We start from the raw sequence: 14,617 nt of genomic DNA on the forward strand, positions 1-14,617 counted from the left end.
ATATTTTTTAAAAAAAGAGAAACAGAGGGAGAATGGGCACACCAGGGCCTTACAACCATTGCAAATGAAGTGCGTATCTGGCTTTACATTGGTACTGGGAATTTGAACCTGACCCATATCTCCACCCTGCCTACTTGTCCATTTTAAAGAAATCAAGGGGCTGGAGAGATGGCTTAAGTGGTTAAGGTGCTTGCCTGCAAAGGCAATGAACCCAGGTTTAATTCCCCAGGACCCATGTCAGCCAGATGCACAAGGTGGCATCATTTGCAGTGGCTAAAGGCCCTGGTGTGTCCATCCTTCCTTTCTCCCTCTCTCCTCTCTCTCTCTCTCTCTCACATAAGATAAATAAATAAATAATTAAAAATATTTTAAAAACAGTTGGGCATGGTGGCACACACCTTTAATCCTAGCATTTGGGAGGCAGCGGTAGGAGGATCACCATGAGTTTGAGGCCACACTGAGACTACAGAGTGAATTCCAGGTCAGCCTGGGCTAGAGTGAAACCCTATCTCAAAAAAAAAAAGAGAGATTGAGAAATCAAGCCTTGTAATTAAGGATTTTAGAAGCACATAAATGAGGCTATCTATGGCTGGGGCTGTAGCTTGGTGGTAAAGTACTTGCCTAGTATGTGCCAGATGGGTTTGGTCTCCCGCACTGCTAAAACCAAACCAAACCAAATAACCAAAGCTATAGAAAAGAAACAAACTGATTATAAAAGAAAGTGTATATGGGGTCCTTGGAAAACAGATAAAAATCACAAAGGTACATCCATGTTGAGGATGTTGGCTCTGGCATTATCGAGGTGCTGAAGTACTTTAAAAAAAGAGGCAGGGGAAAGAAAAGGATCAATGCCAATTTGACTGTATTTGGAAGAAACAGATGTCACCTTTAGTATCAGTTAGTAGTGAGAGTGTGCCTTTGTCATTAGAGAACTTGCAGTGTCTCTGAAGAGACATTGTCCTTGACAGCTGCTGTAGGTTGATTGTATTCTTCCTGTCTGTCCATTCTGAATCCTAGGCCCTGTTTTCTCTAGCAACTTTGCTTACATGTCTAGTTCTCAAGCTGAATTAGGAAATGGATACTGCTTCTCTAGGATTTCCTAGTCACTGCAGGGACACATGGTTTTTTAGATTATGTCATATCCAGTGGAAACCTGCCAACCCCAAACCCTTTCCAGAGCTTCCCAACTCCTGACTGCTCTGATTGGTCTCTTTTCATCTGAATAGGTCACTGCAAATGACCTTCAGGAGAATATCACAAAGTTAAACAATGGGATGGCGTTTATGATCAAACACTCCCAGAAACTTTTTAAGGTAAGTAAGGGAAGGCATTTGGTTGGTAATAGGACAAGGTGGAGCAGAGTGGGATCCTAGATCAAAAATGAGCTGGGTGTGGTGGCTCACGCCTTTAATCATCCTAGCATTCAGGAGCCAGAGGTAGGAGGATGTCTGTGAGTTCAAGGCCACCCTGAGACTACATAGTGAATTCCAGGTTAGCCTGGGCTAGAATGAAACTTGACCTTGAAAAACAAAAAACAAAAAAATAAAAAAGTGAGGTCTTAGATGAGAGTGGTTTTGTCTGATGGTAAACCGGAATAGACATGGTGAACCCTCCTCTGTGGGGAGGACTGGGGATAAGGGCAGTGTGGCCTCAGTCCTCAAGCCAATTGGTTCTGCCTTCTCAGTCATCTGACCTTTTTCATGAAAGAAAGCATTCACTGACCTGACAGATACCTAGTTGAATTTTGAGGGTTTGATAGCTCCCTTTCATTTTATGCTCTGTGTCTTGTTCAGCCCAAACAGGCAGTGTTTCTAGAAGGTAATTTTCTTAAGAACTTTGTAAGTCTTCTGTAGATTTCAGAGGGTTTCATTCCATTAGACAGAAGACAAATCTATTAATCTTTGGTTGGTAAACCCTCCACCTTGGTCTCCTGCTGATACCCTTAAGTTTCCTAAAGGCCTTTGGTTCAATTGAGAGATCCTGCAGGCAAACTCCTGCCCTAATGAAAGGGCTCTTTGTAGACTGAACTCTCTGACCTGCTGATGTTTCTAGGGTCTTAGCAATGGCTTATGTACTCACACTTTTTTTTTTTTTTTTGAGGCAGGGTCTTACTTTAGCTCAAAATGACCTGGAACTCATTCTGCAGCCTAGGCTGTCCTTGAACTCATGGCCATCCTTCTTTCTCAGCCTCCCAAATACTAGGATTTAGTGTACACCCTGTCTATCTATCCTATTACTTTTGCTCACGTGTGTGTGTCTGTGTGTATGTGTGTGTGCATGCACATGAAGGACAGAAATTGACTTCGGGTGTCTTCCTCTGTCACTCTCTCTCTTGTTTACTGAGGCTGAGTCTCCCACTTGAACTCAGAGCTCACTGTTTCTAGCCAGCCATTTTGCCCTTGTCCCTGCCTCCTGAGTGCTGGGATTACAGGTGGGCTGCTGTGCCCACGTGGCATTTATATGGCGACTGGGTCGGGTTCTGAACTCTGGTCCTCACACTTGAACAGCAAGCTGTTTACTGACTGAGCCACTGCCCTAGCCATTCCTAGCCATAGTTTTTTTCCCTCTTTGAGATAAGTTACTGTGTAGACCAAGCTGGCTTTAAGTTTGCAGCACTTCTCCTGCGTCAGCATCCTAAGTGCTGGAATTGCAGGTGTGTGCCGCCATGCCTGTTGTGCAGCCATCGCCGCGTTGTCCCTTTTGCGTATCTGAAACTACCCATGAAACAGGAACCCCCACTCTCCTTCCCCTAGCACTTGGCAGCCACTCTTCTACTTTCTGTCTGAGTTTGCCTACTCTAAGTACTTCATATACATGGAGTCATGTATTTGTCTTTTTAAAAAATATTTTCATTTATTTATTTGCAAGCAGACAGAGAGAAAGAGAATGGGCTCACCAGGACCTCTTGCCAGTACGAAGGAACTCCAGGTGCATGTACTACTTTGTGTATCTGGCTTTATGTAGGTACTGGGGAGTCGAACTCAGACTAGCAGTCTTTGTAAGTAAGCACCTTTAAATTGCTAAGCTATCTCCCTAGCCCAGTATTGGTCTTTTTCTGGTTTATTTCATTCAGCATAATATTTTCTTCCTCCCCTTCCCTTCCTCTTTTTTCTTTTTTTCTTTAATTTTTATTAACATTTCCTTCCTCTTTTTTCAAGGTAGGGTCTTGCTCTAGTTCAGGCTGACCTGAAATTCACTCTGAACTCACCCTTGAACTCATGGCCATCCTCCTACCTGTGCCTCCCGGGTGCTGGGTGTGATTAAAGGCGTGCGCTACCACGCCTAGTCAGCATAATATTTTTTGAAATTTTTTTTATTAACAACTTCTATGATTATAAAAAATATCCCATGGCAATACCCTTCCTCCCCCCACTTTCCCCTTTGAAACTCCATTCTCCATCATATCCCCTCCCCATCTTAATCAGTCTTTTATTTTGATGTCATGATATTTTCCTCCTATTACAATGGTCTTGTGTAGGTAGTGTCAGGCATTGTGAGGCCATGAATATCCAGGCCATTTTGTGTCTAGGGGGAGCACGTTGTAAGGAGTCCTACCCTTCCTTTGGCTCTTACATTCTTTCCTCCACCTCTTCTGCAATAGACCCTGAGCCGAGGTGTAGTAGAGATATTGCAGTATTGAGCACTCCTGTCACTTCTTTCCAGCACCATGACAGCATAATATTTTTAAGGTTTATTCACATTGTAGCATATGACAGATTTTCTTCCATTTAAAAAATTATTTATTTGTAAGGAAGGGGTGAAAAATATGGTCTTCTTCTACTGCAAGTGAACTCCAGACACAAGTGAGGCCAGACACATGTGCCACTTTGTGTATCTGGCTTTATGTTGGTACTTGGGAATTGAACCTGGGTTGTTAGGCTTTGCAGGCATGTACCTTAACTGCTAAGCCATCTCTCCAGCCCAAGATTTTCTTCCTTTATTTAAAATTTTTATTTGTTTGTTTATTATTTATTTATTTATTTGCAAGCAGAGAGAGAGAAAGATAGTGTGAGAAGAGAGAGAGAGAGAGAGAGAGAGAGAGAGAGAGAGAGAGAGAGAGAGAATGGGCACACCAGGGCCTGTAGCCACTGCAAACAAATTCCAGACACATGTGCCCCTTGTGCATCTGGCTTATGTGGGTCCTGGGAAGTTGAACCTGGGTCCTTTGGCTTTGCAGGCAAATGCCTTAACTGCTAAGCCATCACTCCAGCCCTTTAAAAAAATTATTATTTATTTTTAATTAATTATTATTATTTTTGTTTGGTTTTTCGAGGTAGGGTCTCACTCTAGCCCAGGCTGACCTGGAACTCACTATGTAATTTCAGGGTGGTCTCGAACTCATGGTGATTCTCCCGCCTCTGCCTCCCGAGTGCTGGGATTAAAGGTATGAGCCACCACACCTGGCTAATTAATTAATTTTTTTATTGACAAGTTCCATGATTATAAACACTATCCCATGGTAATTCCCTCCCTCCCCCCACTTTCTCCTTTGAAACTCCACTCTCCATCATATCCCCTTCCCCTCTCAATCAGTCTCTTTTATTTTGATATCATGATCTTTTCCTCCTATTATGATGGTCTTGTGTAAGTAGTGTCAGAGGTCATGGATATCCAGACCATTTTGTGTCTGGAGGAGCACGTTGTAAGGAATCCTACCCTTCCTCTGGCTCTTACATTCTTTCCACCACCTCTTCCACAATGGACCCTGAACCTTGGAAGGTGTGATAGAGATATTTCAGTGCTGAGCACTCCTCTGTCACTTCTTGTCAATACCATGGTGCCTTCAGAGTCATTCTAAGGTTACTTCCATCTGAAAAGAGAAGCTTCTCAACCAAAAGTGAGAGTAGCATTAACATATGGGTATGAACATTAAGAGACGTGCTTACTGGGCAATTTGGTGAGCATAGTATATACATTTAGCCAGACAGCAACAGACGTTATACCCCTAGGGCTTATGAGTACCCTGTTGTAGGTTTTCAGTATCAGGGATGTATTCCCTCTCATCGAGCGGACCTCCAGTCAAATTAGAGGGCGGTTGGTGTTCCCCCTAACAGACATACATTAAATGACATGTATCCTGTCATTTAATTGATCTTATGTAAATATGTTTTGTGTTTCTGGAGTTATATCTTCAGACAAATTATCAGAACTGAGATTTCTGGATTAAAAGGCAAATGCAAATGTACTTTTATCAGATATTACTAAGTCCTCCTCTAGTGGTTGTATTAGTAAAATGATTTTTTTTTTTACTTTTTTATGTGTGTGTGTATGTGTAGTATGTGTGGCATATACACATATATATGCAGAAGATGTGTGTTCACCATGTAGAGGCCAGAGGAGAATGTCACATGTTCTCATATTGCTCGTCTACATGCTTCCTTGAGACAGAGTTTCTCACTGAACTAGAGCTTCCATGTTTGGTCAGACTGGCTGGCTAGTACTCCAGTGACTTCCCCTATCTTTGCTCCTCACAGGACTGGGCTTACAGCTGTGTGCGCCAGTCAGCTGTTTACCTGGGTTCTGGGGATTGAACTCTGGGTGAATCAGGCCCTCAGGCCTGTGTGATAAGTGTTCTTACTTACCGAGCCTCCTCTCTAGCCCTTGTCTTATATTTTATTTAGTAGGTTGTATCAAGATACTTGCCACAGGTTTCTTCCCATAGTCATCTAAATTCTAAAATGTGGTATGAAAACCACTAGCAATTTGCAAGGATTTTTTGTTGTTGTTGTTGTTCAAGTATAAATACCATTACATAGCTGAGTGTGGTGGTGAATACCTGTAATCTCAGCTACTTGGGAGGCTGAGGCAGGGGGAGTATTTGAGTCCCAAAGCAAAATAAAAATTAAACACTACTAAAGATGTCTGTCTGTGTTTTTGTTTCTGGCCCACTTGAGTGTATTCACAACATGTTTGATTTTAAAACAGCAATAACTACCATTAGTGTCCTCCCAGAGTTTTCCCATCAGATTTGTTGAGGTGTCTATTTGGTGGTAAGAGAAAGGAAGTTATGGGATAGGCTATTTTGAATAGTTTTTGGCTTTTCTAGAGTAAATTGTCAGTCAGATAATTTTGTGATCATCTCTTTCTGTGTTCTGAAAGATCTTAAGGTCCTACTAACCACTGGGTTCTGGTTTTTCTTTTATGTTCTGCCCAGGCTCCTGCTTACATTCGGGAATGTGCCAGATCCTACTATTTGGGTTCTAGAACTCAAGTGTCAAAGGTAAGAATGGGAAACTGTCTTAACCCAAGCAAAGAAAAAGTTTAGATCAGTAAAGATTAGAAACAAAGCATGGCATTAGCCAGTGCTTTTAATGGTATAAGTGAAACTTATCTAGTCACTTAAAAAAATATATATATTTTAAATTATTTTTATTTATTAGAGAGATAGAGAGAGAGGAGTATATAGAAAGAGAATGGGCGCTCTAGGGCCTCCAGCCACTGCAAACGAATGGGTTTTCCAGGGCACTTCAAATGAACTCCATGTTCATGTGGGTGCTGGGGAATCAAACTTGGGTAGTTAGGCTTTGCAGGCAAGTGCCTTAGCTGCTGAGTCATCTCTCCAGCCCTAGTCAATTTTTTTTTTTTTGAGACAAGGAAAAAGACTGAGAAGGAAGTTATATGTTGAAATAAAAATGCTCCTATGTATAGTATTTTTGCTTGTTTTCCAAGGTTCTCCACTGGTGAGTGATACCCTCTATGTAAGTGTCATTGTATAGATTTTCTTCATAAAATCTGTATGCATTTTTATAGGCTATGATCTAAGCAACCTATAAACATCAAGTACAGTAACAAAATTTCAGTTTTATGTAATTCATTCTTACTCATGTTCACTGGTATGGTTAAATTCTGTCAAATGGCTAAAAGATTTGAGACCAAATAAGTGTAGACAGAGGAACGTGTGATGCATATTGACAGAAAAGAATATATGATTATTGGGTTTTAACACTGAGAAGTAAAACAAACTTCATAAGCACTTTTAGATGGATTGTAGTTAGCCTGTCTTGATTAGAAATGTAGACACTGTCATATTGACCTGTTTTATTCTGCTCCTATTTCTCCATCTTGTTCAGCAAATACTTGGTTTGACCAGGAAACCATATGTTTCATCTAGTTTAACTAGAATGTGGCTTTTCTTCGACAGCTCTTATTTTTATTGTTTACCACTGGTGTGTAATTGTCATATTAAGTTATCATGTTTAGGAAAGAGTTTCAGCCAAGAACCAGCACCCGTGGTCTCTATGGTGGGTCTGTCACTTTAGTCTAGATGACATTAAACTGATAGCTTAACCTCAGGTTTTTCCCTCTCTAATGGGAATGATATATTACCTGCTTTTGTTATAGTGTGGCAGTGAAGATTGCTTGTGGTTACAAAATGTTTTGCAAATTGAATTCATAAAATATAACTCTACAGCAGTATTCTAAATACATGTAGGTTTTCTAGGAAGATCATGAGAGTGAACTGTTGATACCCTCTATTAATAGATGCCTATTTATCTGATAATTGTGTTAAGATTTTTCTTGTTCCTAGATATGAGAATATGAATATACTATGGTTCCATTCTCTCTTCTTATGGACCAGGTTTATAAGGGAACCCAAAACAATACCAGCAGGATATATTAATTTACTTCTCTATTAACTTTTCTTTAGGATGACCTTGATCTGACAACTTCATGTCATGCTAAATCCTTTCAGTTGGCAAGATCTCAGAAACGAAACCGGGTAGATTCTTGTTCTCAACAGGAGGAAATCCAGCAACGTACAGAAGAGGCACTGAGAGAGCTCTTCCAACATGTTCACAATATGCCTGAGTCAGCAAAGAAAAAACAACTTATTCGACAGGTGCCCAAAGGCAGGGGATGGATGGCTTTGGGAATATGATCATGACTGTAGAGTCTCTGGAGAATAGTGTTGAGAGTCTCATTTAATGTTTGGTTCTCACTGAGACACGCTTTGGCTCAACCAAGAAAACAAGTTTGTCAATGGAATCTTAACAAAGTCCTGTCTCTGGAGAAGGATGTGGAGGTTCTTGGATTTCTGTAGTTGGCCAGGAAAATCCAACTGTGGTTAGAGTATCTCTAATTTTGGTCATGTACCAATTTTGCTTTCAGAGAACCAGCAGTTATAGTGTATTGTTCCAAAGTTTAAATGTTTCAGATTTTTTTGGGGAAGTAATTGGACTTTCTGAATCTCAGTTTTCAGATTTGTCAAATGGTAAAAGTAGCATCCATATGTCATGTTTGTGAAGTTAGAGATAACGTATGCAGAATGACTGGTATAACAGGAGGAGCGACTCTTCCTTCCGAATAGCCTTGTTTGCAGTCAGAAAACATTGCAAACCAGAGTCCTTGTCTGATATTAGAAAGTAGGAATTGTAGTGGATAGGTATGCTTATTTTGGAGCTGTGTAGGAGTAAAGTTGGGCCTTTCTTTTTTTTTTGTTTTTCGAGATAGGGTCTCACTCTAGCCCAGGCTGACCTGGAATTCACTCTGTAGTCTCAGGCTGGCCTCGAACTCATGGTGATCCTACCTCTGCTTCCCGAGGCATGAGCCACCATGCCCAGAATGGACCTTTCTTTTCTTTTTTTTTTTTAATGAGGTAGGATTTTACTCTAGTTCAAGCTGACCTGGAATTCATTATGTAGTTTCAGGTGGCCTCAAACTCATGGTAATCCTCCTACCTCTGCCTCCTGAGTGCTGGGATTGAAGGTGTGTGCTACCATGCCTGGCTCATTTTTTAAAATTAATTAATTAATTAATTAATATTTTTATTTTTTGTTTTTTTAGGGTAGGGTTTCACTCTAGGTCAGGCTTTCCTGGAATTCACTATGTAGTCTCAGGGTGGCCTCAAATGCATGGCAATTCTCCTACCTCTGCCTTCTGAGTTCTGGGATTAAAGGCGTGTGCCACCATGCCCGGCTATTTATTTTTATTTACATGCAAAGAGAGACAGACAGGCAGACAAAAAGAGTGAAAGTGAGTGAGAGAGAGAGAGAGGTTGAGGATGGGTGGCCAGGACCTGTAGCTACTATTCAAACCTGGTCACTAGGCTTTGCAGGCAAGCACCTTAACCACTGAGCCATCTTTCCAGCCCTGAGCTGTTCATTTCTTGAGGATGAAAGCATAGTTTGAGTGGGTAACTTTTTTCTTAGCTAGTTTGTCTCAGGCCTTATTGAATTTAGCTGATAGGAAAGGTCATTGTATTAGTCAGCTTTCCCTTACTGTAGCAAACATCTGAGATAATAAACTTATACAAGGAAAAAGAGGTTTTGGCTCACAGTTGTGGAAGTTGTAGTACATTGGGTGACCCTGTTGCTTTTGGGTCAGGTTGAGTAGGAACTCACTCTATAGCTCCAGGCTGGCCTTGAACTCACAACAATCCTCTTCTTACCTCAGCCTCCTAAGTGCTAGCAGTAAAGGTGTGCACCACAATGCCTGGCTTCTTTTTAATTTCTTCTTTTTCCTTTTTTAAAACAATATTTTATTTATTTGAGAGAGAGAGAAAGAGGCAGAGAGAGAGAAAAGGAGAGTAAGAGTTAGAGAGAAAATGGGCACACTGGAGCCTCTAGCCACTGCAAACAAACTCCAGATGCATGTGCCACTTTGTGCATCTGGCTTATGCGGGTACTGGGGAATCAAACCTGGGTCCTTAGGCTTCACAGGCAAGCACCTTAACCACTAAGCCCTCTCTCCAGCCCTTTTTAAAAATTTTCTTTGCTAACAATTTTCATACATATACATAATATATTTTGATCATAACCCCTTCCCATTATTTCCTTTTTTCTTTTTCTTTTTCTTTTTCTTTTTCTTTTTCTTTTTCTTTTTCTTTTTCTTTTCTTTTCTTTTTTATTTTTTGGTTTTTCAAGGTAGGGTCTCACTGTAGCCCAGGCTGACCTGGAATTCACTATGGAGTCTCAGGTTCACAGCAATCCTCCTACCTCTGCCTCCCGAGTGCTGGGATGAAAGGTGTGCGCCACCACGCCCGGTTTCTTTTTTTCTTTTTAAACAGTTCTTTATTTTATTTATTGGGGGGGGGGGGCGCAACAGATAGAGAGAGAATGGGTGTGCCAGGACCTTCAGCCATTGCAAACAAACTCCAGATGCATGTGCTACCATGTGCATCTGGCTTACATGGGTCCTGGGAAATCAAATTTGGGTCCTTTGGCTTTGCAGGCAAGCACCTTTACCACTAAGCCATCTCTCCAGCCCCCTATTACTTTCTTTTGAGTCCCCTTTAATTGAGCCTCTTCTTTCCAGTTAGCCCCTCTTCTGTTTTTTCTTTTCTTTTTAATATTTTTTTTTAATTTATTTGACTCTGGAGGGGCAGATAGAGAGAATGGTGCTCCAGGGCCTCTAGCCACTGAATCTGGCTTTATATGGGTACTAGGGACTCAAACCTGGGTCATTAGGCTCTGCAGGTAAGTGCCTTAACTCCCCTCTTCTACTTTGAGGCCTTTCTTTTTTTCTACTCAATTATTCATGATGACATTGTTGATGGACTCAATATTGTACAGGCCTTGTACAGTCTTTTCTTTCTTGTTTTTGAGACAGAATCTCATGTGTTCCAGGCTGTCAAACTTGTTCTGTAGCCGAGGATGACCTTGAACTCCTGATCTTGCCTCCACCTCCTGAGTGCTGGGATTATAGGTGTAGACTACCATGTCTAGTTTATGTGTTGCTGGTGATTGAACCCAGGGCTTAGCGCATGCTAAACAAGCACTGTGTGACTGAGCGCCCTCTGTTCATTGTAAAAGATGCCCAAGAAGTGCTCCTGGATTTCATGTCTAGTCGTCGTCCCCACCTACACACAAAAAAGTATCGCTCACAGCAAACCAAATGTCTTTCTTCCTTTACCTCCACCTACACATCCACAGTGCCAGGAAAAACTAAAATCCAGAAGGATAAAATTATACCTACATAAAAAAAAAGGGCTGGAAAGATAGCTTAGGGGGTTACGACACCTGCCAGCAAAGCCAAAGGACCCAATTCAGTTTCTGGGTACCTATGTAAATCCAGATGCACAAGATGGTGCATGCGTCTGGAGTTTGTTTGCAATGGCTGGAGACCCTGGCATGCCCATTCTCTCTCTGTCTCTCTCAAATAAATCTTTTTTTTTTTTTTTTTTTTTTTGAGGTAGGGTCTCACTCCCGTCTAGGCTGACCTGAAATTAACTATGTAGTCACAGGGTCCTTGAACTCATGGCGCTCCTCCTACCTCTGCCTCCCGAGTGCTGGGATTAAAGGCATGCACCACCACGCCTGGCTTCAAATAAATAAAATATTTTTTTAAAAAGATAAAAGGATACAGGCAGAAGGAACTGAGGCTACTGATGAGAAGAAATCAGGTAGCAGGGGAAAAAGCAGAGGTTTTGAATTTTTAGATAAAAACATTGTGGAGGGGAGTTCTCTGTGTAGTGAAACTTTGGAGGGTGGTAAAAAGAATATCCAAAGTCACTGAGGTTTTGTTATACAGTGTTCTTTCTCTGTTGCTAGTAAACTTTCAGTAACTGTTTTCTTTCACAAATAAAAGATAATACAGGGGTGGAGAGATGGCTTAGCAGTTAAGGCACTTGCCTGCAAAGCCAAAGGACCCAGGTTTGATTCTCCAGTACCCATGAAAAGCCAGATGCATAAGGTGGCACATGTATCTGGAGTTTGTTTGTGGTGGCTAGAGGCCCTGGCACATTCATTCATTTATTCATTCATTTATCCTCTCTCAAATAAGTAAATAATAATAAAGGATAATCCAGAGGACAAAACATTATTTTTACTGTTGTTAGAAAAATAGGAAATAAGAGAGAAGAGTAAGAAGAAAACAAATCATTCCTGTATCCACTCACCTCAGCAGTGGGGTTACAGGTATGTGTGGTTATGCCTCACTTGTTTTACATGGATCTTGGGGATTGAACATAAGTCCTCATTTTTGCACAGCAAGTGTGCTTACCCACCGAGATATTTCCCCCACTCTGGTCATTGTGTGTGTGTATGGTGTCTGTATGGTATATGCATGAGTGTGTGTGTGTGTATACACACACACACACAGATACATGTGCCCAGTATTCACACATGCAGAGGCCAAGGGTGAATATTCATTGGGTGTCCTCTATCACTCTTTTTTTTTTAAATTTAAATTTTATTTATTTGCAAGCAGAGAGAGAGAGAGAGAGAGAGAGAGAGAGAAGAGAAGAGAAGAGAAGAGAAGAGAAGAGACATGAAGAGATGAGATGAGATGAGAGACAGAGACAGAGAGAATGGGCATGTCAGGGTCTCCCAGCTGCTACAAACGAACACCAGATGCATGTGCTACTCTGTGCACCTGGCTGTATGTGGGTACTGGAGAATCAAACCCAGGCCATCAGGCTTTGCAAGCAAGTTCCTTTAACTGCAGAGCATCCCTGTAGCCCTACTCCTGGACTTTTGTGTGCATGCTGAGGATCAACATAGACAATGTGACATACAGCTTAAATGAAGAGAATATAAAATAAAACTTAACACATACTTCACTTTAGAGAAGAGTTGTGAATGTACTCAGAGTTCCTACATATTTCTTGCCCTTTTCCAGTTCCTCCAAATGTTAATGTTATCAAAAACGAAACTGGGCTGGGGACATGGCCCAGCAGTTCAAAGTACTCGCTTGCAAAACCTACCAGCCTGGGTTCAATTCCCTTATCACCCACATAGAGCTGGACAGGCATTAGATTTCAGTGGCAAGAGGACCTTCCCCCAACATATGTGTAACCAAATAAATAATTAAAAGAGAATTTATCATTTTATTATATTTTGAAAAACTGTATTTGCAAGCAGAAAGCTATAGAGAGGAGAGAGAAAGAGAATGTGAGCACACCAGGGCTTCCAGCCATGACAAACTAACTCCAGATGCATGTGCCACTTGTGCATCTGGCCTTATATGGGTTCTGGGCAATCAAACCCAGGTCGTTAGGCTTTGTAGGCAAGCGCTTAAACTACTGGACCATCGGTCCATCTTCTATTTCATTACTGTTAACATTGTAGACTTTATTCAGATTATTATTATTATTTTTTTTTGAGGTTAGACTCTTGCTCTAGCATAGGCTGACCTGAAATTTACTACATAGTCTCAGGGTTGTCTTGAAGTCATGGCAATATTCCTTCCTACTTCTACCTCTCAAGTGCTGGGATTAAAGGCATGTGCCACCATGCCTGGCTTTTTTTTTTTTTTTTTTTTTTTTTTTTTGAGAGAGAGAGAGAATGAATATGAGAATGAATGGGTGGGCCAGGATCTTCAGCATCTGGCTTACGTGGGTTCTGGGGAATTGTATCTAGGTCCTTAGGCCTTGCAGACAAGGGACTTAACCATTAAGCCATCTCTTCAACTCTCATTCTTTTTATAATCTTAGTTTTCATTATTCTGAATCACATTTGATGATACAACCTATATATTTATATTGACAAACCTCACGTAAATGAAGGAAGCATACTGTAGAAATAAGCAGATAAAATTTTTCTCTTCTTTCTTTCCCTCTCCGCTCCCTCCCTCCCTCTTCTCTCTCCCCTTCCTTCTTTCCTTCTCTCCTTCCTTCCTTTCTTTCTTTCCTCCTTCCCTCCTTTCCTCCTTCATTCCCTGCATATGTCTCCTGCCTTCTTTTGCTCTTTCTCTTTCTTTCTTTCTTTCTTTCTTTTTCTCTCCTTCCTTCCTTCCTTCCTTCCTTCCTTCCTTCCTTCCTTCCTTCCTTCCTTCCTTCCTTCCTTCCTTCCTTCCTTCCTTCCTCCCCCCCCCCTCTCTCTCTCTCTTTCTTTCTTTCCTATCTTTTAAGGTAGAATAGGCATGCCAGGATCTCTAGTCATGCAAAAGAACTCTAGATCATGTGCTACCCTATGCATCTGGGTAACGTGGGTACTGGGGAATCCAACCTGTGTTCTTTGGCTTTGCAGGCATGTACCTTAACCACGAAACTATCTCTCTAGCCCCCATTTAAAAAAAAATATGGTTATTAAGCTTATTGAGGGGAAAAATCACAAATTGTAGCATTTATCCTAGGGAGAAATTACAAATTATGTGTTTTTTTTTTTTTAAGGGAGATTGGGATCTAGGAAGGAATGCTAGAATAGAGTCATAAGCACATGGGAAGTAGGAATCTAGGAGCTTGGGTAGGAGACTTAGGAGAAACTGGCATGGCATCTGCCAAGTTTTTAGAGACATTAATAGGGCAAATGGTGAGGCTCAAGTTAAAAATGAGAGGGCAGCTATCAAAGCAAAGACCAAGAGATTCGGAGAAATGAGTAATGAGAGTTACACTCATGGTTGTCCTGAGTTGAAAGAAACTCTACAGGTAGCAAGTCTAGAGTTGGTTAGAGCTCCCATGTGGTAGATCTGGAGTGTAAGAAACATATGCACATGGTAGATTCAGAAACCAGAGAAAAATCATGCATGTAATCAAAGTGAGAAGTTACCCCAAACTATAAAGCAGAGACAGGAAGAAAAGTTTCCCCAGACCAAAAATCAGTTCCATGCTTCCCTGTCATCCGGCAGGTTTGGTGAGGGGGCAGCTAGACTCACTTGTATCCTTGTTGCCTAAATGAAGAGAGGTGGGCAGGCTGAGCACGGCCAGAGAAGCAGAGCTGAGCTGAGCTGAGAGCTAAGA

At 41.3% G+C, this 14,617-nt stretch overlaps 1 protein-coding gene across 2 annotated transcripts in view; it reads left to right on the top strand.

Moving 5' to 3' along the window:
* Window positions 1-14,617, top strand: part of Arhgap19 (Rho GTPase activating protein 19) — a 71,753-nt gene that overhangs the window by 38,735 nt on the left and 18,401 nt on the right. For both annotated transcript variants that reach the window (XM_045131797.1, XM_045131791.1), the window contains exons 6-8: window positions 1,227-1,313; window positions 6,155-6,220; window positions 7,649-7,840. In XM_045131797.1, the coding sequence (XP_044987732.1) occupies window positions 1,227-1,313; window positions 6,155-6,220; window positions 7,649-7,840 (345 nt within the window). The remainder of the gene's footprint in view (window positions 1-1,226; window positions 1,314-6,154; window positions 6,221-7,648; window positions 7,841-14,617) is intronic.

This window comes from Jaculus jaculus, chromosome 1 (assembly GCF_020740685.1).
Source record: "Jaculus jaculus isolate mJacJac1 chromosome 1, mJacJac1.mat.Y.cur, whole genome shotgun sequence".
In the NCBI taxonomy this organism is placed as follows: domain Eukaryota; kingdom Metazoa; phylum Chordata; class Mammalia; order Rodentia; family Dipodidae; genus Jaculus; species Jaculus jaculus.